Here is a 21,612-nt window from a genome sequence, read left to right on the forward strand (position 1 = left end):
AATTGGAGTTTGCACAGGAGGGAAATGTTCTCGTGGCTGTCAAGAAACCAAGTAAATAGTAGACGGAACGCAAAGAGTTAACATTAACAGTCTCAGATAACATAACAACTCAAACACGAGATTTGAGTTGAACGGTAAGGTAATGGTAATTTTTACTTGTATTGTTGTTGATTATGCGTCTTATGTTAAATATCAAATAGTAACGTTCACTTGTTACTGAACACTTTTGCGTTTTTCATTTCCTTTGCGTGTTTAACGGGTTGTTTTAAATGTAAGTTTTTTTTAGAAGTTGATTTCAGTTTAATCTTTATTTGTAACAAAGGAGAGTGTCCCTCATCACACTGATCACAAACTTGTATCTCCTTCAGGTGGGTCTGTACAGTTATGGAGCTTATTAAAGAAGAAACTACGCCGGAGAGTGACAGCAGAGGGCGGCAGAGAGATGCTCTGACAAGTGTCGTCTCTTCGAAACAAGTGCAAAGAAATCAGCTGGAGATCTGTCTGGGTCTGGTGTCTGGAGATGCACATCCTATGTGCCGCGGCCGGGATCCAGAGCCCAAGGCTGGCGATGCCGCCAGTGACGATGGATTTCCTGCAGAGAAAACGTCCGGTGAAGTTTGCGAAGCCCAGAGCAGTAAGAGAGACTCTGGTTGCACTGGAGTCAACACCGAGGGGCTGTCAGATGGTCGCCAGGGCAAGAGGAAACACAGGAGGCGACCCTCAAAGAAGAAGCGCCGCTGGAAGCCGTATTTTAAATTAACCTGGGAAGAGAAGAAGGAGCTGGATGAACGGGAGACGGCACGAGCATCACGAGTGCGAGCCGAAATGTTCGCCAAAGGTCTTCCCGTCGCCCCGTACAACACAACGCAGTTCCTCATGGAGGAGCATGATCGCGAAGAACCCGATCTCAACACGGAGCTGGTTGGCCGAAAATCCGGAGGGATCCGCTCCGACGACACAGCCAGCGAGGAAGAAAATTTCGAGGCTGACGAAGAGGAGGAGGAGGAAGGCGACGGGAGCGACGGTATGGGAAGACCCGGACACGCCGGCGGGGAGTTTTTGCAGAAAGACTTTTCTGAGACCTATGAGAGATACCACGTCGAGACTCTTCAGAATATGTCCAAGCAAGAACTGGTTAGGGAGTACCTGGAGCTGGAGAAGTGCATGTCGCGGTTAGAGGAGGAGAACAACTGGCTCCGCGGCGTCCGGAGAAACCCCGAGGCGTCTGATATCAGCAGCCCCGCCGCTAGCGGCGATCAGCGTGTGCGAGAACTGGAGACTGAGGTGGAGAGACTGAAAGCCGAAAATAACGAGTTATTACTCAAAACCCCGAATACTAAAGGGAATGGACTCAACCAATCACAGCCGTGCTGAATGATGCCCGATGATGAACAACATTTCGATACGTTTCGTTTGTTTTACATGGCAAATCAATCTGTTTTACTGTCTTACTGTAATGCATCCCTGTGGTAGCTAATACTCTCTCAGTCAAACGAAAGGTAATGTTTATTTCTGACAGAAAATTGATTAAAATCCTACGTGCGGTCCCACATTTTTGGTCAATCAACAACATTTATAAGTGGTTTGCGCTTTTAAATTGGCAAAAAAGAATAACCTACATTGCTTTTATGTAAATGATTAAAAAGTCAGAAACGGACTTCTCTTGAGTTTACACGAGTACCATATCAACTAATGTCTTTGTTATTTTACCGAAATTAATGTCTGAAAGCGCCTTTTATATGTAAAACGTTCATAACAGCAAACATGCAGCATTTCTGATTCATTATTTGTGGCGCACATGCTTCAGTGTGTTAATGCATGACCAAGACAGTATGTTGTAAACAGTGGGAAACCGTCAATGGTATTTTATCGTGTTCTGCCCAAATATATCGATTATATGTCGATTAAATTATTCCTTATTTTAGTTCATATTTATTTCTCATTTTATGCTTCTTGTTGTACCTTCTCGACTGAAAGAACGACGGATACGACCCAGTATATATACAAATCAAGGGGTACTGGAGGAAAGATGGGGTTCCCATCGTTTCCTGTAAATACCAATGAATTTAAAACGACAGCTAGCAATTGGAATACGATGAATTTAACACAGGAGATGATGTGGGTTTTTACAGTTATATGCCCCGACGAAGTAATGTAGAAGACGATCCCTCATAAATCAACTTTATATGCATTTGCAGAACCTACCTGTGCTCCTCTTGTACGTGAACCAAAGGTGTGTGAAAACAAAATATAGTAGTAGTGGTCTGCACCTTACATTTTCATATTTTATCTAATAATGTATTATATAAAATGGTAACTGGTGGGTGGATAATATCTTCTGTGGGGCTTACAGGAGTTCACCTTCAAAATGAAAAGTCTGTCATTTGCACACCTCTTGTCATTTCAAACACGCATGACTTCTGCAGAACACAAAAGAAGACATTTAGAAAAATGTTGGTAAAAGAACAGCACAGCTGTTAACAACATTCTTCAAAGTATCTTCTTTTGTGTTCTGCGGATGAAAGAAAATCATACAGGTTTGAAATGACAAGAGGGTGAGTAAATGATTACAGAATTTCAAATCTTGATATTCGCGTTTTGTGACGAAACACGCAAATGACAACTAACATTAGTCACATCTGGGATGGCATGTGGGCCAGTAGAATTATGAGAGAATTTCATTTTTAGGTTAACATTTCCCATATGCATTAACACCAGATAATCTCTTAAATATACAAATGACACCAAATCTTTTCAATATGGTGTAGGTCTCTATACACACACACCACATAAACAAGATATTCTTTATGTAACAGCAATAAAAAAGAAACAATTAAAAAAAAAAATCTTATATATTATACCATATTTATCATTTGTACACAGAGGTTAACTTAGCAAGGCTTTGTACATTTGTTACAAAAGTTGGTCCACACCATCACCCATATACTGTACATGCACAGGGGAGTAAAACATGACATAAGTTTACATGGAATAAGCCTTACATCACAAGAATGATATATGATGTTGACAAACACAAAATTAAATCTGTACAGGTTTATCAAAGCCACGGAGAAACCTACTAAACAGGGAGGAGAGAAAGACCACAGTGATCTGGTACTCTAGCACGACTGTCTTTTAGCCACTAACACAGCCTTTATTGCTATTTATTTACACCCCAAATTTAAATTCTCTCAACATTTACTCACCCTCATGTCATTCCAAACCTACATGACTTTCTTTATTCAGCAGAACAAAAAAGATATTTTTAAGGATGTTGGTAACCAAAAACACCGCCCCCATTGACTTCCATTGTATAGACACAAAACCACTCAGACATTTCTCAAAATATCTTACTTTGTGTTCCACAGAAGAGTCACATGCAGGTTTTGAAAGACATGAGGATGAATAAATGATGACATAATTTTTATTTTCAGGGTAAACTATCTCTATAATGCAGTTGACCCAAGAGTAAGAATGAGAATGGTGCTCTGCCATGTGTTTGTGACATAGGCTTTAGCTGCCATACAAGTCGTCCTTTTATTTAGGGGGGGTGGAAAGAATAAAGCATTAAAGCTGTGCAGGGCTGAGGTTATCAAGGGATGTGTTTGCATTTCATGTTTGACATTTCACAGTGTCTTCATGCTCATCCCTCCCCAGGCATATTAACCAACACTGTGTGGCGCCTCCAGTCTCTCCTCCTCCTGTGTGTCTCCGGTGAGCCTGGCCGGCGCTGACCCCCTGCTCCCCACACGCCATCGGCTGGGGCCAGGTTGCTCTGCTGGCCGCTCCGACTGGGCGACACTGCTTGACGGAGCCTCTCTTGACCTCTCACAAGAGACGCTTTGACTCTTGAGAATCCCAGAGAGCGGTTGTGAGAGCCAGAGCTCTGCTCTTCTACGATTCTGCTCCGCTCCACGTAGAGCGAATGAGGTCGTACTCTTTCCCCTCTGAGCTTCCTCCGGGTGAGAAGGTTTCCCTGGGCGAGAATGTGAGCAATGATCGAGGCTTGTGTTGGGTTGGAGCAGGTGGAGGAGTTGGTTGGCTCTGTGGATGCTCCGAGCCCTGACGGGCTTTGGTGGTGAGAATATAAGAAGCTACGAGGCCGTTGAGACCGAATGCGACCCATCTGTTCTCTCTCACAAACATCGTCCACCTTCTTTTCCTCCGTCAGTTCCGCTCCTTCTTGGTCACAAGGCTTTTGGAGGGATCGGAGGTTCTCCTCCACATGTTCTTGCTTTCCCTCCACCTCGCCTGCTTCTTCAGTCTCTTCTTCTGCCTTTGGCGTCGGGTGTCCGTTGTCTCTTGCCTGACCCTCTCTCTCCTCACACATCTCTTCATAGTTGCTGGCTTTGATTGGCTCGTGCTCAGAGTCTTCATCAGTGCTGCTGTCAGGAGGGCAGGTGCTCCGGCGTTTCTTTCTCTTCCGGGTCACGGCTGATATGATGGACAGGGGGAGGAAGTCCTTGGCACTCATGTCTTTTTTGGGAGTCGAAGTTCCCTGTGATCAGAGAAGAAAGAGCTTTACATTTTAGACCTCAATACAATGTTATCACACTCTGATGTGCTGCTGAGGCTTTAAAATAAACCTAATGCAGCTAAAATGGCTTTGATGAGTAAATAACACAATCTGAACCTCACCCTTTCTACTTAATGTACTAGAAAACATGCACCAAGATGTCTGTCTTAAAGTTGTTTTTCTCAAGCATTCCGTCACATAAAATGTGGATTATGTACCATATTAATTCACCAAGCAGGTATTTAAGGTACATAATCATAATAAGGTTTCAGATTTTCATGACTGGCGCAGTTTATCAGCGAAACAGATACTAGATCAGGGGTTGTCAAACTTTATGATGCCAAGAACCCCCAAATATGATGACTCTATTGTGACCCTTCCTAAAATACAAATGCATCTTTATATTTGTGTGTATAAAGAAACATTTAACTACACTGCTAGTCAAAGGTCTGGAAACACTTAATATTTTTCTCCTTTTAGAATAATAGGAAATCCAGCAAAACTAAAGAGTAGCCCAGTTGTAACTGAGAATTATGTTGTGAATATAAGCACCTAAAATAAATCAAAACTATGTCATATTTTTAGCATCTTAAAAGTTGCCATCTTTTGACTAGAATTTACCAAATAGTTTTCTTGTCATTTTATGATCTTTTTGAGGTAAGAACTAAGAAGGGAAGCTTTTTTAAAGAGTATAGACTGATTTCCCTCCACTGCCATGTTGAAATCGAAAGCGAGGCAGAGGTGGGAAGAAAACCGGAAGGACAGATAGACTGCAATGGTTTGGACAACCATAGAGTGTCTGTGACATGAATAAACAAATGATGCGTTTAAAAACAATGTTACAGTAGCTGTGCACGCAAATGAAACCGCTTATGGCAGCTTAAACAGTGATGGTACAGCTAAAGTGGTCAAGTAAAACAGCTAGTGTGACATGCATCCTATGCTTATATTTTCACATTTAAGATCATAAATCACTTTAATAACTCCAGGTTGGTTGTCCGCGTACCTGTCCTTCTGGTTTTCTTCCCACCTCGCTTTCGATTTCAACATGGCGGCGGCGTGAAATCGGTCTATTGAAAGAGTTCCTAATCTATTCAGGCCCTTGTTGGCTGTTTTATCTTCATTATTTGGTCTAAGTCATCCATTTCAAAAAGATATATTTGTTTTCTAAAGAAAAAAAACTGATATGTTGACACAATTATATTTTTGTCTACAAAAGTTACTTCAAACATTCAAGCATACACCTTGAAAGTAATTTTTTTTAAGATCATTATAAACATTTCAGTCAAGTGTTTCCAAACTTTTGACTGGTAGTGTATTTTAAATAAATAATAAGTGTGATAAGTGTGACAAAATATTGTTTACAAACTTAAATAATTAGTTACACAAGAGAAACATTCTCGATTCACCACAGTGAACTGTAGAAAGAAAAACTCACTAGAAAGATACAAAACAAATCTAAAGCATTCTGGAAAGTAGGCATGTAACAAGAAAGAAAAGGTTAACACTTAGAAATAAATATAAACACCAAGAAATAAAACGATAATAATGTTCAGTAGACTTTTAAAATGTTGCTGTCTTTTTTCCTGACATTTTCTGGGGACCCCTGGTGGTCTCCGAAACCTCATTTTGAAAACCCCTGTACTAGATCATGAATGATGCTAACAGTACATAATGGTCTGTGATGGCTGACATTCATAAAAATAAGAAAAAACATTACATAATCCCAATGTAATTCACAAGAAAATCATGGCAGATCTCAAGTCAGCTGTAAATATGGCAAAAATAACAAATTCTGTAAAAAAAAACCTCACTTGCACCTATATATATATTACACATTTACGTATGTGTATATACGTATGTACTGTATGCATATATGTATGTTCAATTTTTCTGTTTGTTGTGTTTATGTATATATTGCATGTTATGTAGGTACTTGAATAATAATTATCATTTTATATATTTATATATAGTTGATTTTAGATCCTGTTTTTGGTATTCCTGTATTGGTAGAGCATGGGGACATCAAGAAACATCAAGATCATGGGTTCAAATTCAGTAATACAAAACCTAAAAAATGTATAACTGGAATGCACCATAAGTTTGTAAAAAAAGTGACAGCCAAAATTCAAAACCATAAATGTAAAAAATATCTTACCTTAGGTTTAGCTGAGTCGTTGTTGGTGGAATCTGTACAGGTGAAGAAGACAGAGAAATGTCAGAATCTGAGAATCTGACCATGAGCAAAGGAAAAAATCCGAACTCAAGTGGTGCCTCTTAAAGAGTTAAGAAAACACGGCTGATGAAGAACATACATTCATAAAAAACAAACATTTTAACACAATTTTAACACATTGAAGACCAGTGTATGAAGATTCATAAGCTGCAGCAGATGGCGAAATTCACAAAACACAAACACACTTATATATGCATATAGGTAAGGACAAGGTGGGATTCCTGCGCCTACCGCAAACCTTGCTCCATTGGTGCAGCTAGCAGAAGGATGTAGATTAAGTCCAGAGAGGATATAAAAGAGAAATGAAATGCAGAAGAACAGAGGAAGGAAGAGAGAGCAGGTGAAAGAGTTTAACAAAAAGGAAGTTTATATACAGTGAGATTACAGTGTGTAGAAGTAGACTAGTGTTAGAAACAAGGGGAAGAATAAAGGTCGTATTTATACACCCGTTTCAAAAAGAAAGTGACTAAATCTCTTCACAAAGAGCCCCTCCAAAGTCACTTTGATAAACAATATTATGCCATTTTACCCAAGCTCTCTAAATCTCTACTTGTGCTGACAGTCCATTCATCTCATGTCATGTCAGGATCTCTCACCTGAGTTATCTCCCACCGTCCTCCCAATGTTAGACAGAAGATGATCAATGTTTGGAACGGGTTGGATGTCCTGCTGGTCCTCTGGCGTCTACACAAGAAGCAACAACAGATTGGTTGTGTCACTGTCCACATTCATCAGCGGACATAGATTTTACTGTGTTAAATATGTTTAAGTGATGATATGCTGTGCTTCGCAATTCTAACTAATACAAAAATTTGGATGATGAGACCAATGACTATGAAGAACATGGTGGTAATCGCAAGTCCCTTATTAAACATAATACATATTTAATACGGCTATAATAGAAACTTAGTACCTTCTCGTCCTTATCCTGCTCATCACTGAAGAACCATGAATGCTAGAACAAACAGAAAGAATACATAAAGACAGAATAGTGCCAGCGGGACACCTACATTTACTTCAATATTTTGCATGTAAAATCTTATCTTATCATGACAAACATTATATCTTCGGAAAGGTCTAAGACTCTAGAATACATATTTCATCAGTGTTTTACAAAATCAATGATGTAGGAAGAGTAATTCATTCATAAATGAGAATTGATTCATAAATTAGTGTGCATCAAAAATATTTTTCATATATATATTTGTATATAATATGTTTTTTTGTTTTCATTTTGTTCACAAGTGTCTGTCCATTTGTATTTTTTCATTGTGTCTGTTTATTGAAAAATATAAAAAGTGAAAAAAAGATATATTTTTTGTGGCATCAAACCAAGCATTGGCAAACCTAGGTGGCCCCCTAGTGGATTTTAGTGGTAGAGCAGCAAAAAGACCCACAAAATGGTCAATTTATTATAACAAGATCAAACTTGACACAACACTTGGTGAGACTTGGGACTATAACATATTTCGTTTTTAGGCTGAAACAAAAAAATGCGATGTATTTTTTTTATAAAAGATAAACATCATATTTTTATATATTCTCATAGCAACAACCTTAAACTAAAAGAACTTTTTTTTGTGATTTTCTTTAGAAATAAAACCCGCAATTAGTTTTCTTTCAAATGAGACTAACCTTAGGTCTGTACTCCAAAGATTCATGAGTTACAAGCATTTTTGTTGCAACACTGTATTTTCGTGTGTAAAAAAGGGCGGTGCCAGTTAAGAGGTTAAAGAAGACAACTATGGCTGTGTCTCGTTTCGGAAGGCTGCGCCCTCCGGAGGTCTCATTAGAAGCCTGTTACGTCTTCGAGGCTGTCTCGTTTCATAAAAGCAGGTAGGACACTCTGTAGGCACCCTTCTAATGCGACCTACTTTCACGAGAATTCGGAGGACAGATGAGGTGTATCCTTAGTTGCTAGAGATAACCCACAATTCTTGAATAAACGGCAACAGCTGCACATTCAATCAAATATGTGGTGTTTAAATGTAACAGTTTACAATTTGTGTCACGTTTTTAAAATGTTAGCAGGCATATGTAGTAAATAGGTTTAAACGTGTTTAGTGATTTTTAAACGTTTTAAAACAGTAAGGCAATTTTTTTACATTTGTTTAATTCTTTTGGCATTGTTTAGGGTAGAAAGTAAACTCTTTACCTCTTAAATCATGTAGAAATCATTTGAATTAATTTGACAGGTGTTCGAGTGCAAAGTGATGTCATAGCAACGTGGTACTTCCTGTTTCCTTTTCTGCCAGTATGTCCTACAAAGTACGTCTCGTTTCATTCTAAATTGAGAATCCTCCGTATACCGCATCCTTTAGAGGATGATACCTCTGGAGGACACAAGGATGCAGCCTTACGAAACGAGACACAGCTAACGTCTGGTCTAGAACATGGGCGGGTATATGCAGCGTTGGGGGCGTACATCCCGACTGTAACGTCACAGTCGGTGTTATGTTTAGATATGGCCTGTTTTTCAGTGGTCACGAATTAACACAAGAAGGGGGAAACAATGGTGTTTGAGGCTCACGATATGTAATTTCCATGTACAGACCTCTTATTATTCATCTATGCCTAGGTAAATACTGTTTTCATTCTACGGCACCTTTAACAATAAGCTTAATATCGTTTGTGTTCCACTGAAATAATACAAAGCTTATTTTGTTTTATTTACTTAATACATTGTATGTCCTCTTTAATATGTTTGAATTCTGATGCATGTATTTTTCCCATATTTTTGTTTTCTGTGTTCACCCAGTCTGTGAAATCCAGGCTCAAGTCTCATAATGTAATTATGAGATCACAAATTGATTTCAATGCTTGTACAGTGCTATGCAAATAAAACAATAATATCTAAAAATTATATTAGAATATATTAGCTGTCAATAAACCTTTCCAACATGTTTAAGAGGTGAAGAATTTAAACCACTTTGAATAAGACTTACATGCAAAATGAGAGTCTCTATGATCTTATAGCGGTCTGGCATGTGAGTGACCATGTCGGTCATGTTGTCTTCTGAGGTCCGCACCAGCGTGGGGCCAAACACCAGAGCGAGGTTCCTGGGCTCCATCTGTAGAGAGGAAAGAAAAATAATTTATCAATTGAGACGTTTATACAATGATTGTAAACAATGATATGCCTGGCAAAGCTCAAACCTTATTCTTCTCAGAATTGTCCGCAACAGTTTTCAGGTGACCAATCAGAAACTTCAGCGTGTGGTAGTAGTAATCAGGGAGGTCACGCGCCTACATAAATTACCAATGATAACCAACAACATCCAAAAAACGAATAAACGCAAATGACAGAATATTTGTATTAAACTTAAGCCACTTACTAGCTTCCTCATGGTTTTCAAACGGTCCCCTGCATCCTCCAAGCGGTTGGCATCAATGAAGTCATTATACTTATCTGCAAGTAGAGGGCAGCAGTGAGTTATGTTTCGTTAGGTTTTACACCCACTCAATCTGACACCAATGCAAAGGCTTTGTGGCTTTGTGTGAATGCATTTAAGGAGTTGATTTGAATGTACCGTCTGTAAAAAGAGGTTCTGGAAGCTTCCTGAAGAAAGACTTCAACAGACTGCTGATGACATTGAGGTCTTGCCATCTCTGAGAATAAACACAGTGGGTGTGACTGATGATTACTCTCATTTCGCTCTCTCTCTCATTATATCGCTCATTCCTCACCTCTTCAGATGTGTTTATATCCATCCCCTTATTGAGCTGGTCCTGAAGGGAAGACACCATTGCATTGTTTCCCGGTACCCTGTAGATGCCAGTATAATCCAAACCCATCTCCTCCACCAGACGACAGCAGGTCTCCACGATCTCTGGAACGAACTACACACACGCACGCACGCACGCAGGCACGCACGCACACACACACACACACACACACACACACATCACATGACCAAATCCCTACTTCCTTTCTATTTTATTTTTATACCACCTATCAAACTTTCTTTGTTGTTTTTGCTTAAACAAAAATGTGTCAAGCATTTCAGTAAGTTACAGACCTTATTATTGGCAGCAGGTGGGCAGTCCTCCAGCCTAACCCCGAAAGCTTTTGGACCAGTTTTCTTTCCCTTTTTCATGATGTTAATACCCCATGGAGCCTTAGGGGGGCCAGTCTCATCTGAGTTGAGAGAAAGATAAAAAGGTGAGACAGAGAGATGCAAAATATGCAAATGCACAGCAGAGCACGGATGAAGGCGCGGTGCTTAGCGCCAGAGCGTGTTTGTCACGGTTCAGAGAATTCACCTTTCCCTGGGGCACGGTTCACTCCTGTGTTTTCCGTCTTTGACAGGAGAAAAGGTGGCATCATGCGATGTATCCTGGGAGAGGTGTCTGGCTTATTGCCCGTCAGGCTGCAAAGGGAATGAGATTTATATTGATTCATATAGATTTGCTATTGTGATGGGATTTATAGTTGGTCGTTGACAAAATATTGATGCATCACCACACCAAAACAATCCTTAAGAGTGAAATCACCTCTGTTTCCGATAGTCATTTAGCTTCTTATTGATGAGAGCCTGCCTGGAGAAGCCCAGTTCCTGTGTAAAAGCATCAAACAATGGTCTGAGACTTGCTAAACACAGTTCAATTTTTTCCATGTATTTATTTTATTTCATTTTCATGTTATTTTATGCCTTTATTTCAGGGCTTTAATATATAGGGTCTACACTTTAATACGCATATGACTTCCAAAGAAAAAAGCACGAACAGAACTTATTCTCTTCTCAGTTTTTGGCCACAGACCTCGCTGTCAGACTTGCTGTTCTCTCTGATGACTCTGATCCAGCTCAGCATGTCGTCACGGTCCTCCGCCTGCAAAAGATACTCGCAGAAGTCCTGCGTGGTCAGCCGCAAAGTGTGCTTGCGCTTTGTCTCGCTGTAAGCGATGTCGATCAAACAGCCGCGAATGCTGATTGGCTGCTCGTCCTCCGCTTGCCCGTGACCTCCTGCTCCAGCTGCGTGAAGCACCGCCTCCCGTTTGTCCTTGTAGAGGAAGAGCGACTGGGAGCGCAGTACTGAGAAGACACGTTTCCATGGTCGCATGCCGCCGCCCACTTTCTGTATAAGCCAGATAGAAGTAGATGCAATATTTTAGAATTTCACACTAGTTTTGTCATTGTCATTCTTAACTACTGGCTAAGAGATATTTTAGTTGAAATTTTCGGGATTAGCGCCACTTAAAAGTATAGTTCACACTAAAATAAAAATTCTGTCATCTTTTATTCACCCTCACGTTGTTCAAAACTTTTTGTGGAACACAAAAGAAGATATTTTGAGAAATGTCTCAGTGGTTTTGTGTCCTCTATATAATGGAAGTCAATGGGGGCCAGTGTTGTTTGGTTACCAACATTCCTCAAATATCTTTTGTGTTTGCAGAAAAAAGAAAGTCACATAGGTTTGGATTGACATGAGGGTAAACAAAAATATAAAAGAATTTTCATTTTTGCGTGAACTTTGCTTTAGACTAGTTAAAACGCCTACCAGCCTCCAAACAACAGAGTATGCTTTTCAGCAGGGCGAACTACAATGCCTAAAATCACATAACGAAGTAGCAAGATTTATGTGATCGTGTCAGACCTTTCCCTTCTCAGTGAGTATCTGTTTATAGTGCAGCCAGCCGTCTTTCCTGATGTCACTGAGAGTGACGCTCCCTAGTTCAGATGTTGAGTGACGTTTAGAACGCGCTTCCTCTGCTGCTCGAAGACTCTCCAGGGACTGGTCAAGAAACACAAGAGATGCTCCATTATACATGATCTAACAGATGCTTAATATACAAAAATGACTGTGTTTGAGGTTGGGTACAGAACTCACTCCATCTGCAAAAAAGCTTTTGACCCTTTTTGGTATTCGCCTGTTAAAGGAAAAGACGATATTGTTAATGACACATTTGTGTCTACACTGACTGAGCAACTTCAAGATGATAGCTTTTATAGGACTATATATCTTATTTTTAAACAGCTAACAGGCTTAAGTTTGCATCAAAGCCATAATTCTTTTCTTCGTATTCTCTATTTATTATTGCTAATGTATGCAAATAGTATGTAAATCTGTATATTAGCTAAAAGTGTGTTTTGTACAAATTTAAGTGTATACTTACATATAGATGGTTCATGACATTATATTATTAATTATATATTGCGGCTGTGCTTGTGAAACCTCGTATCTCCATATTTCGTGATTTTAATTTTTTGCCATAAATCATTATTATTAGTCGCTCTTTATGTTTGTCTAACCAATAAAACATATTAAAGAAGTGCTTGTCAACTTTGACAAAACAGTATTTAATTATTTAAAGGGGTCATATGACACGGCTAAAACGAATATTATCGTTTGTTTAAGATCTAATGCAATGTGTATACACGATTTAAGGTTCAAAAACACTGTATTTTCCACATACCGTGCATGTTTGTATCTCCTCTTTGTCCCGCCTCTTTGAAACGCGCAGATTTTTTACAAAGCTCGAGGTGTGCTATGATTGGCCAGTTAACCAGTGCGTAGTGATTGGTCGAATACTGCAAGCGTGTGACGGAAATGTAACGCCTCATACCATATTTGGAACATGTTGAACAATGGCAATTGTACTGACAGGTATGCCCACCTTGCGTATACATTTGGGCGGTCTTAGTCAAATCATACCACAAACTGACGTAGATTTGTGGGGGTGTGGTTACACAAGGTGTTTCAGGCAGGTCTGGGTGAGCATTCGCTTTTAGATAGAATGCATCTTTTGTTCTGACACTTTAATTTTTGCAATTTTACGTTTCTAATACACGCATCAGCAACTTATAACACACCAAAGACACAGAAAAATTCACCCCATATGACCCCTTTAAAAAAGAACAGCTTTTTTGTCCAGAAAAACAGCAAATTTGGACATCCGAGGTTTTGGAAGGACAGCAACGATATATAATATGTATATCATGTATGTTATGTAAGATAAAAGTGTCTCTCAATGCACATGTTCAAAGCTAACAGATATGAAATAACATCCACAAAACTTGTGTCTCTTTCATGTGTTTCCTTAATGAAGTAATCCAAATAATGTAATCTAAAGTGTGCCCACAAACAGACGCTGCTCTGAAAGAAACATCTACTAGGAATGTTATATATAAAGCCATGAAGTTAAGCACATGGGTACAGAGAGGAAATGACAAATACAATATTTTGTGCTGTAGTTGTTCCAGAGAGTGAAGTTGTGATATTTGTGACATCCACCATACTCACGAGAAAACACTTCCCTCCTCCCTGAAGGTGTTCAGACCCTCATCACATGACTTGGAGCGCTCTGTGGTGATGGCCAGCAAGTAAGAAGAGCGACGATTGTTTTTGATATTGCCTGTTGACAACAAACAGTGAAGTGAGGAACAGAAGAAAAGAGAATCACAAACGATAGAATAAAGAAGTGTTGATGGACACAAACACATGAATGAATACGGATGATTTTAGAAAGATGTAGGAGATTTTCTTCTTCAGGCACTTTTATGTCCACGGGTAATTTTTTTTATTTTTTTCATTTATTTAAGTCACAATACAACAATCTTTTATCTTTTTCGTGGTACTGTCAAAATGTTAATGTAAAACATACATGCATATATTTAAGAAAAATATTAAAATGAATAAACCTTTATATATAATTTCAATTATTGGTAAAAATGTATAAATACATGATATTTACTCAATATGCATACATGCATGTGTACGTGTTTATAAATACAAAATTAATATGCACAGTACATAGACATATATTATGTAAACACAATTTTTTATTCTGGATGCGATTAATCGTGATTAATCGTTTGACAGCCCTAATTTTACTATTTGCCGTCTGAAAAAAAAATTCACAACAATTTTGCCCCTAGAGAATTTAATTATATTATTTGTATTTACGGAAAACATAAAAATGGCCCAAATTATTTTAATATATTCTCATAATTTTTGGTAAATGGTACCTATAGTAAATATTCTTAATGCTAACATTTTATTTTCATAATTTGTAATCATAATCCTTTTGTTGTCTTATTAATTGTGAATTTTTAATGCTATGCTTCACGATGCTGTTAAATACAATACATAATTTAACGTGGAAATGGCACATTTTAAAGGAAAAAAATCTGTCATGAATTACTCACCCTCTAGTTGTTACAAATCTGTATAAATGTCTTTGGTTGAACACAGAGAAAGATATTTAAGCGAATGCTTGTAACCAAATAGTTCTTGGACCCCATTGACTACCATAGAAGGAAAAATAATAATGGTAGTCAAAAGTGCCCCAGAACTGTTTGCTGTCCTACATTCTTCAAAATATCTTCTGTGTTCAACAGTACAAAAAAATATAAAGTAATTTTTCCTACTCTGGTAGCCAATGGGGTCCAAGAACTGTTTGGTTATGAGCATTCTTCCAAATATCTCTCTGTGTTCATCAGAACAAAGACATTTATACAGATTTGGAACAACTCGAAGGTGAGTAAACGATGACAGAATATTTATTTTTGGGTGAAGTATCCCTTTAATACATGCGTGATATTTTTAAGAGTGATAACTCCCCAAACCAAAAAGTGCCTACAGTTAAAGAAACACCCATAAACAAATTGTTATAATGCTGCCCCAATTACCTAAAAATATTTGGAAGGCTGTGAAACTTGTAAAAACTTACCAGCCATTAGTAATATTTGCCAAAATTTGGCTTGATAGCTGTTAAATTTGGAGCCTGTGTTGATGACAGATGTGAAAGAAAATGATGGCGGTTAGAGACACTGAATGGCAAAGACAGAAGACAGATACACAGTGACACATTTATAAGAAATGAAGCATGAAGTGGACAAATTGAAGGCGAGAGGGTTAGATCTGATAACGCTACTTGACTTCATGACATGCAGCGCTCTCAAGAAGACTGAAAGTGTGAAAAATACAAGTGATAAACACGATGAAAGACAGCGACGTGTGCAGGACAGTTATAAGTGTGACAGATTATGGTTATGAATAAGACAGATGAAAAGTGTGACTGGGAAAGAAACTGGACCGCCACCTAGCAGACATCAGTAATAGATCAAGACGGTGATACCAAAAGACCGTACACATGCATGAGTTCTAGAAAACCTACTAAGATGAGACCGAGGGGATTTTTGGAGAAAGATGATCAGACAGAGGGACACAAGAGGCCTCTGTGAACTAAATTTGGGGTGGCGGGGAGGGACGGAGAACTCACTGCAGTCTGTGTAGAGGAGGCTGGTAAGGGGTGAGGTGAGGATGGGAGAGACGGGGCTGGTGGTGTGGGCAGATGCCTGGCACAGGCTGCTGGACACCACAGAGGATGCTGGTACATGGCGGGCACACAGGTCAACACTGGGACTGGTGGGCTCATCTATCGGAGGAAGTGAGAGTTATAAGGGTGAGGGAGGTTTTAGTGGGGGATGTTGGGAAATTAGGTAGCGCTCTGTCACCAGGCTGCTTCATAGGCAACAGACAAAAAATATTAAGTCTTTATATGTTAGCTATGGATTATACATTATAGTAATGATGAAGATCTTTTTAGCAGGCAGTGACCCAAACAAACTATAATACACATATTTCAGAAGGAACACGTGTTTATGCTCACACGCAATCTTTTTGTCCTGAATGTGGGGGGAATTCTGTGACTTTCATACAGTGATACTGACCTATGAAAGGTATGGCAGCCAGGGACTCCTGCTCCACGGGCAGGGGTGGTATGCCACCGTTGGTTTGGTGAACGGGGTCTTCTGTCCGTGAGGTGGGAGTTGTTGCTGTAAAGGGTTGAGGTGAATCCACAGGTAAAGCATAGTGGTGATGTCTCACACCATGAGGGGTCTTTCTGCCCGTGGGGGGCTTTTGTCGGAGGACCACCTCCTGAATCTGAGACTGAAGCGTTTCGTCTATAAACCCACCAAACCCTGTGGCTGGTCTCGTTGAGTCCTGGGGTTCCACTGTGGAGGACACTGACAAAGAAGAAGACTCACGCCCCGAGGAGGGCGCGCTCTCTGGTGGGCTGGTTGTCCAGCTGAGGTGAGGTCCGGTGTATGATGGGTCCCTGAAGGAATGAGACTTTTGCATAAGATGGCTGGCCTTTCGGCAGAAGGAGGGGCTGTAGCTACGATATCCCACTGTTTGATCGTCTACAGTCTGTGCAGGTAAACGTCTGATGTGTGACTGAGATCCTACCTGCTGCTGCTGAGCCTGACCTGAGCCCCACCCCGAGGGAGTGGTAATGCCCGCCTGATGATTGGCTGGGCCGGGACACACCTCAGCCCTCATTGGCTGAGTGCTCTGATGCGGCCAGGTTGTCCTTTCGTAACGGGGCGAGATTAGAGCAGAAGCCTTTTCTAGAGTCTCTAGCGAACGACCGTAACTCTGCTCATAGGACGCATAAGCAGCCAGTAAGTTTTCTGAGCAGGACCGCCCAGAGGTGTGACCCCCAGACGTGCCCGATCTACCCAGCCCGTAACCGTCCGTACGATGGAAGTGGTTGACCCCCATCCCTGCGGTGTAATGAAGCAAAAGGGTGTCGTGAGAAGCGCTGTGCCGCCACCCTCCGTAAGAACCTCCCAGTCCGAGTTCAGATAACCGGTCTTGAGAAATGCTCCGGTGTTGATGGGACATACCGAGGCCCGGCCGATCCGCTTGACTGTAGTACCAATCAGACAAAGCCTGGTGGCAAAGTTCGCTGCGGGCTTGGGGAAGACTCCCTTTTCTGGGGTGTGGAAGTGTGGCGGAGGCGATAGCTGCATTGTGGTTGGCAAAATGGAAGTCTAGTGGGTTCATTGTAATCCCTGCAGAAGACGAGGAGCGGGCACGGTGGTGTGTCAGTCGATGATGGCTGGGGGATACGCGCTGAGTCCCTATGCCCTCTAAGCAATGTCCGGTGATCCCAGAGATGTCCCCTACCGAGCTTTTGTCCAGAGGGGGGTTAAGTTTACAGTTCAGGTTGTCAGGAAGACCGTGGTTCAGGGCAGTGGTGGTGGGTTTGCTGTTTGAGTAGCAGACTTGAGGAGGTTCGGGAAGGTTTTGGGCTTCTCCAGTGTATGGCTCATTTCCTCGCAAGTAGGCATCTTGAGAATACACCTGTATAAGAAGAACAGGGTTATCTGAAAAGAGTCTTACCTAAGGATCAAAATCAAGTGGAATATAGAAGACAAAAGACAAGATTTAGTGCTGTTAAGAGTTTATATCAGAGCAGAACATTTAGTTATGGATGTGCACTTCCGCTTTAAGGTTTATGGTCACTCACATCCTTTTTTCTACCACACATTAAAATAATAGTCAACTCATTAGAACTATGGAATAATACCAATGTAACTATGGGAAGTATGTTCTGACTTGGATAAAAAAAGGATATCTTTAAAGCAACAATAATACAACGTTCCAATTACTGTCCTACAGACAATTATTTTATAGGATCACTAATACATTTATTTTGTATTTCTTTAACATCTTGATATTACACAATTTTTTATATATTTGACATTTTAATGTGGTATTTTAACTTTTTTCATTGTTGGTTCAACCAGTGTACTTTTGTTTTTTATTTACACTTTTTTATTTAGTTATTTTCTTGTATTTACTGTAAAGCTGCTTTGATACTATGCCTGTCTTACTAATCGTAATCGTTTTTCAATTTCATTTGTGGCTTTCAACAATTATGAAAACAAAATAATCGAGGTAAAACAATTATTGTGTCACAATCCGTTTTGCGATTATTATTTACGGTATATATTATTTATCTATTTTTTACATTTGAAGAGTTCATTTTCAAAAACAGATAACTCTGTTTTTAAAAATGTTCAAAATCATGTTTTTTATTGTGCATTCCAAGAAATATCATTTAAGCTGCAGTTGGGTTGTTTTGATTAAGTAATAATGTAATAATAACTTAAAAAAAGCTAACTAACACAATAAAACACAAAAAAAACATGATAACATGATTTTTGATATGTATCGGTTTTTGCAAATAAACTCTTTATTTTTTATTAGGTTAAATCCAGTGTTAAATTAACTAGTAATTTATTTACAGATAATTTATCTATTTACTGACTGGGTTATAAGATCGTGATATCAACATTGGGCAAAATAACCGTGATTATATCGTTTTGTCATAATTGAGCAGCTCTATTTGATACAATGCAATATTGTGAAAAGCACTATAGAAACAACTTTTGATTGAATTAAAAAAATCCAAAATAAATCTAAACTTTTTAATATTTAATAAAATTTGCAAAAATGTATTTTTGGTATTTAATCAACCAGCTGCTTGAGGCATCACCCTGCTTTTTAAACAGTATTGATTTGAATGATATCTCATCTATTCTGGGCTCTTATTGGCTGCTTTTCCTTCATTATTTGGTCCAATTCATCGCTTTCAAAACATTTTACAATCAAATTTGTAATGAATGAAACGTAACTAATTTCAAACATTCAGACATGCATTTAGATCAAAAGAGTTTTAAGGTAACAATAAACATTTCAGTCAATGACCGTAAACCTTTGAACATTAGTGTATATGGGTGTTAGGGAAAGGGTGTCAGAAGAAAAGAAGAAAGGTCATACTCACACTTACCAACTGTAGCACATCCTCATCTTTAGGCATGATGGACAACTCAAGCGCATTTTCACTAAACACAAACAAATGAAGCCATGAAATACAAATTCACAGTTGATCAACCCACTTCTCCAGGTTAATGAGGTCCCATAAATAACACTTTCTCAAAGTAATCTCACCTGTTCTGAATCAGTGCTATGACCTGAGAATATGTTTTCCCCAATACACTCTCTCCATTCACTTTCACCAGCCTGTCTCCTGCTCATAAACACAGATTTACAGTGAATGTTTATTGTTAAGGTATGCGAACAAAGTAAAAAATGCTCTTCAAATATGGACCGATGTTCCCATACCCGTGCATAGTCCTGCCAAATGGGCTGGACCATTCTCTTTCACATTCTTTACAAAAATGGTGTCCATCGGCTCCAGACGAGATCTCTGACCTCCTAAGGGGGGCATAAAACAATCGTCCAACAGACCGCAACTCAAATATTAAGATAATGATGATATTTCAAGGTTTTGATTAACCTACCTTTGCCATTGCCATTTTCCTCATCCTGAAAAAGAGAAGAAGTTACTTTATGCTGCTTTGTAATACAACACACCACTAGGGGGCGTACTCATAATTCAATGCAGTTTAGTGATTTCTAGCAGACATTTACTTATTTAAAACAACTTGGAGTTTACACAGAACATCACCAGGGTGTTTTCGTGTGGTTGCTAAGCAGTTTTTAGTTGCTAGGGTGTTACTAGTCCAAGTCATTACATCCCACCCAAAGGTGTTTATGGAATTGTGCTCCATTGACATGGCTGATGTCACTCATTCAAGATTGTATTTAATTATTTTTTTATTTGATTTTCTTTTATTATGGTTTTTATTTACGATACACATACCCACAAATACAGAGAGCTGAGTGGGCAGTTGGCCTGTAGCTGTGTGTAAGCTTTGGGGCTTCGCTGACACGGCTCATTCCTAACACACGCAGACAAAAGCAAAGAGCTTTGCAGCCCGAGACGCAAACGGCTGTCTGTCCGGACCCTCTCGGTGGGTCCGGACCCGAGAGGCACGAGGGGGCTCTGGTAGAGGTGGATGAGTCACTGCTCACGGGGCGAACAAGGGTAAAGTCTCTGTCACGCTGTCTCAAACAGCCTTTTAGTCTAAACATATTGCTGCCCCGTATGACCTGCTTTCTAATCACACGTGTCTGAAAGATTTAAGTCTTCATTGGCTAAGTCAGAGTTCAGCAAAAGACCAATCACAACACGTCCTAACCAGGGTTGCGTTTCCCAAAAGCATTAGCCAACTATGGTCGCATGTTCCAGCATAGTTCAACGATTTTAGTGTTTCCCAAAACCATCGTTCCAACGATCAATCACAAGCAGCATCGCAAAGTTGCGTGGTTGGAACTACAGGTCTAGAGCTGTGGTTAGAAGCATCGTTCCTTATTATTATGACAACTAGACTTACATGCATCAAGCTTTTTATCAAAGTAAGCAAGCAACATGCAGTGCATTCCATATCCATCACTCGAGATATAAATAAAACTTAATTGGACATCTTTAAGTATCTCAAGGAAATAAAGCGCTGTTTTATAAAAGTGCGCATGCTCATGAGAGGCATGCGCTAGGACCCTGGGGAATCCCTGGGCGGAATGACGTAGGAGGACACTTATAAATGAATATATAAATATCGTGAAATAAAACAACAGATAACAAAAATAGGATAACAAAAGTAGTCCATAAATGCAATGTATGTTATTTACAGCAAGAATTTAACATTAATTCGATCTGAACGTATTTATTAGTAGACGTTGTCGGTACACGATAATACTCTCACGCATAATGACGTAGTAAACAAAGTCACGGTTTCCCTACACTATTGGTATCAAGCATGCGATGAAACACTTGACGGCCAGACGGCACAACTGGCGGCATATTTTTGTAGGCTACATTGTGTTTTTCATTTAACAGTTCATGGCGGGTCTATTTTGATGTTTTAAAATGTAGCTTACGCTATGCATTACGATGTGTTTACGTGGTTGCCAATCCAAAATAATAAAGGAGTTGTTACATGAACATACACGATTTTGGTTACATGTGGAATAAAGTCTGAGTCTTGAGAGTCTGTCACTGCAAACCTTCAGTTTCCTCCATACTCCCCTTTGCGATTCATTGCTGCATGGCATTAGGCCTACTTAACTTGCTGTGTTTCGATCTGAGGTCAGTAGTATTGTCAAAGACGGTTTTTATTAAAAGCTGCTAATATTAGTTAACTTTAAATCGACTCATTTT

The 21,612-nt window shown here is 39.5% G+C and overlaps 2 protein-coding genes across 7 annotated transcripts in view; one reads left to right on the plus strand and one right to left on the minus strand.

Annotated features, from left to right (window-relative positions):
- Positions 1–1,929, plus strand: hexim1 (HEXIM P-TEFb complex subunit 1). Of its 2 annotated transcripts, none has more exons than XM_057358279.1 (2): positions 1–139; positions 369–1,929. In XM_057358279.1, the coding sequence occupies exon 2, from the start codon at positions 385–387 to the stop codon at positions 1,372–1,374; it is 990 nt and encodes a 329-aa protein (XP_057214262.1). In that variant the 5' UTR covers positions 1–139; positions 369–384; the 3' UTR covers positions 1,375–1,929. The 2 variants fall into 2 exon arrangements, with proteins under 2 accessions (XP_057214262.1, XP_057214261.1); XM_057358278.1 differs by having other exon boundaries at positions 1–134.
- An 81-nt stretch (positions 1,930–2,010) lies between these two features.
- The window catches only part of arhgap23b (Rho GTPase activating protein 23b), a 50,773-nt gene continuing 31,171 nt past the window's right edge, over positions 2,011–21,612 (minus strand). For 2 of the 5 annotated variants that reach the window (XM_057358274.1, XM_057358272.1), the window contains exons 3-24: positions 19,853–19,877; positions 19,674–19,766; positions 19,500–19,578; positions 19,333–19,393; positions 16,427–17,846; positions 15,976–16,131; positions 13,995–14,106; positions 12,582–12,621; positions 12,348–12,485; positions 11,514–11,828; positions 11,247–11,308; positions 11,016–11,122; positions 10,772–10,890; positions 10,440–10,592; positions 10,283–10,361; positions 10,088–10,161; positions 9,909–9,998; positions 9,698–9,823; positions 7,666–7,707; positions 7,349–7,436; positions 6,675–6,706; positions 2,011–4,498 (exon numbers count right to left, since the gene is read on the minus strand). In XM_057358274.1, the coding sequence (XP_057214257.1) occupies positions 3,644–4,498; positions 6,675–6,706; positions 7,349–7,436; positions 7,666–7,707; positions 9,698–9,823; positions 9,909–9,998; positions 10,088–10,161; positions 10,283–10,361; positions 10,440–10,592; positions 10,772–10,890; positions 11,016–11,122; positions 11,247–11,308; positions 11,514–11,828; positions 12,348–12,485; positions 12,582–12,621; positions 13,995–14,106; positions 15,976–16,131; positions 16,427–17,846; positions 19,333–19,393; positions 19,500–19,578; positions 19,674–19,766; positions 19,853–19,877 (4,266 nt within the window). In that variant the 3' untranslated portion in view covers positions 2,011–3,643. Of the gene's footprint in view, positions 4,499–6,674; positions 6,707–6,983; positions 7,009–7,348; positions 7,437–7,665; positions 7,708–9,697; positions 9,824–9,908; positions 9,999–10,087; positions 10,162–10,282; positions 10,362–10,439; positions 10,593–10,771; positions 10,891–11,015; positions 11,123–11,246; positions 11,309–11,513; positions 11,829–12,347; positions 12,486–12,581; positions 12,622–13,994; positions 14,107–15,975; positions 16,132–16,426; positions 17,847–19,332; positions 19,394–19,499; positions 19,579–19,673; positions 19,767–19,852; positions 19,878–21,612 lie in introns of all 5 variants that reach the window. The other 3 variants (XM_057358276.1, XM_057358273.1, XM_057358275.1) reach the window with 3 other exon arrangements.

The sequence above is a fragment of the Triplophysa rosa genome, linkage group LG18 (assembly GCF_024868665.1).
Source record: "Triplophysa rosa linkage group LG18, Trosa_1v2, whole genome shotgun sequence".
NCBI classification, from domain to species: domain Eukaryota; kingdom Metazoa; phylum Chordata; class Actinopteri; order Cypriniformes; family Nemacheilidae; genus Triplophysa; species Triplophysa rosa.

Coding starts and splice junctions, on each gene's coding strand:
- hexim1 (XM_057358279.1), top strand. CDS start 385: ATGGAGCTTATTAAAGAAGAAACTACGCCGGAGAGTGACAGCAGAGGG.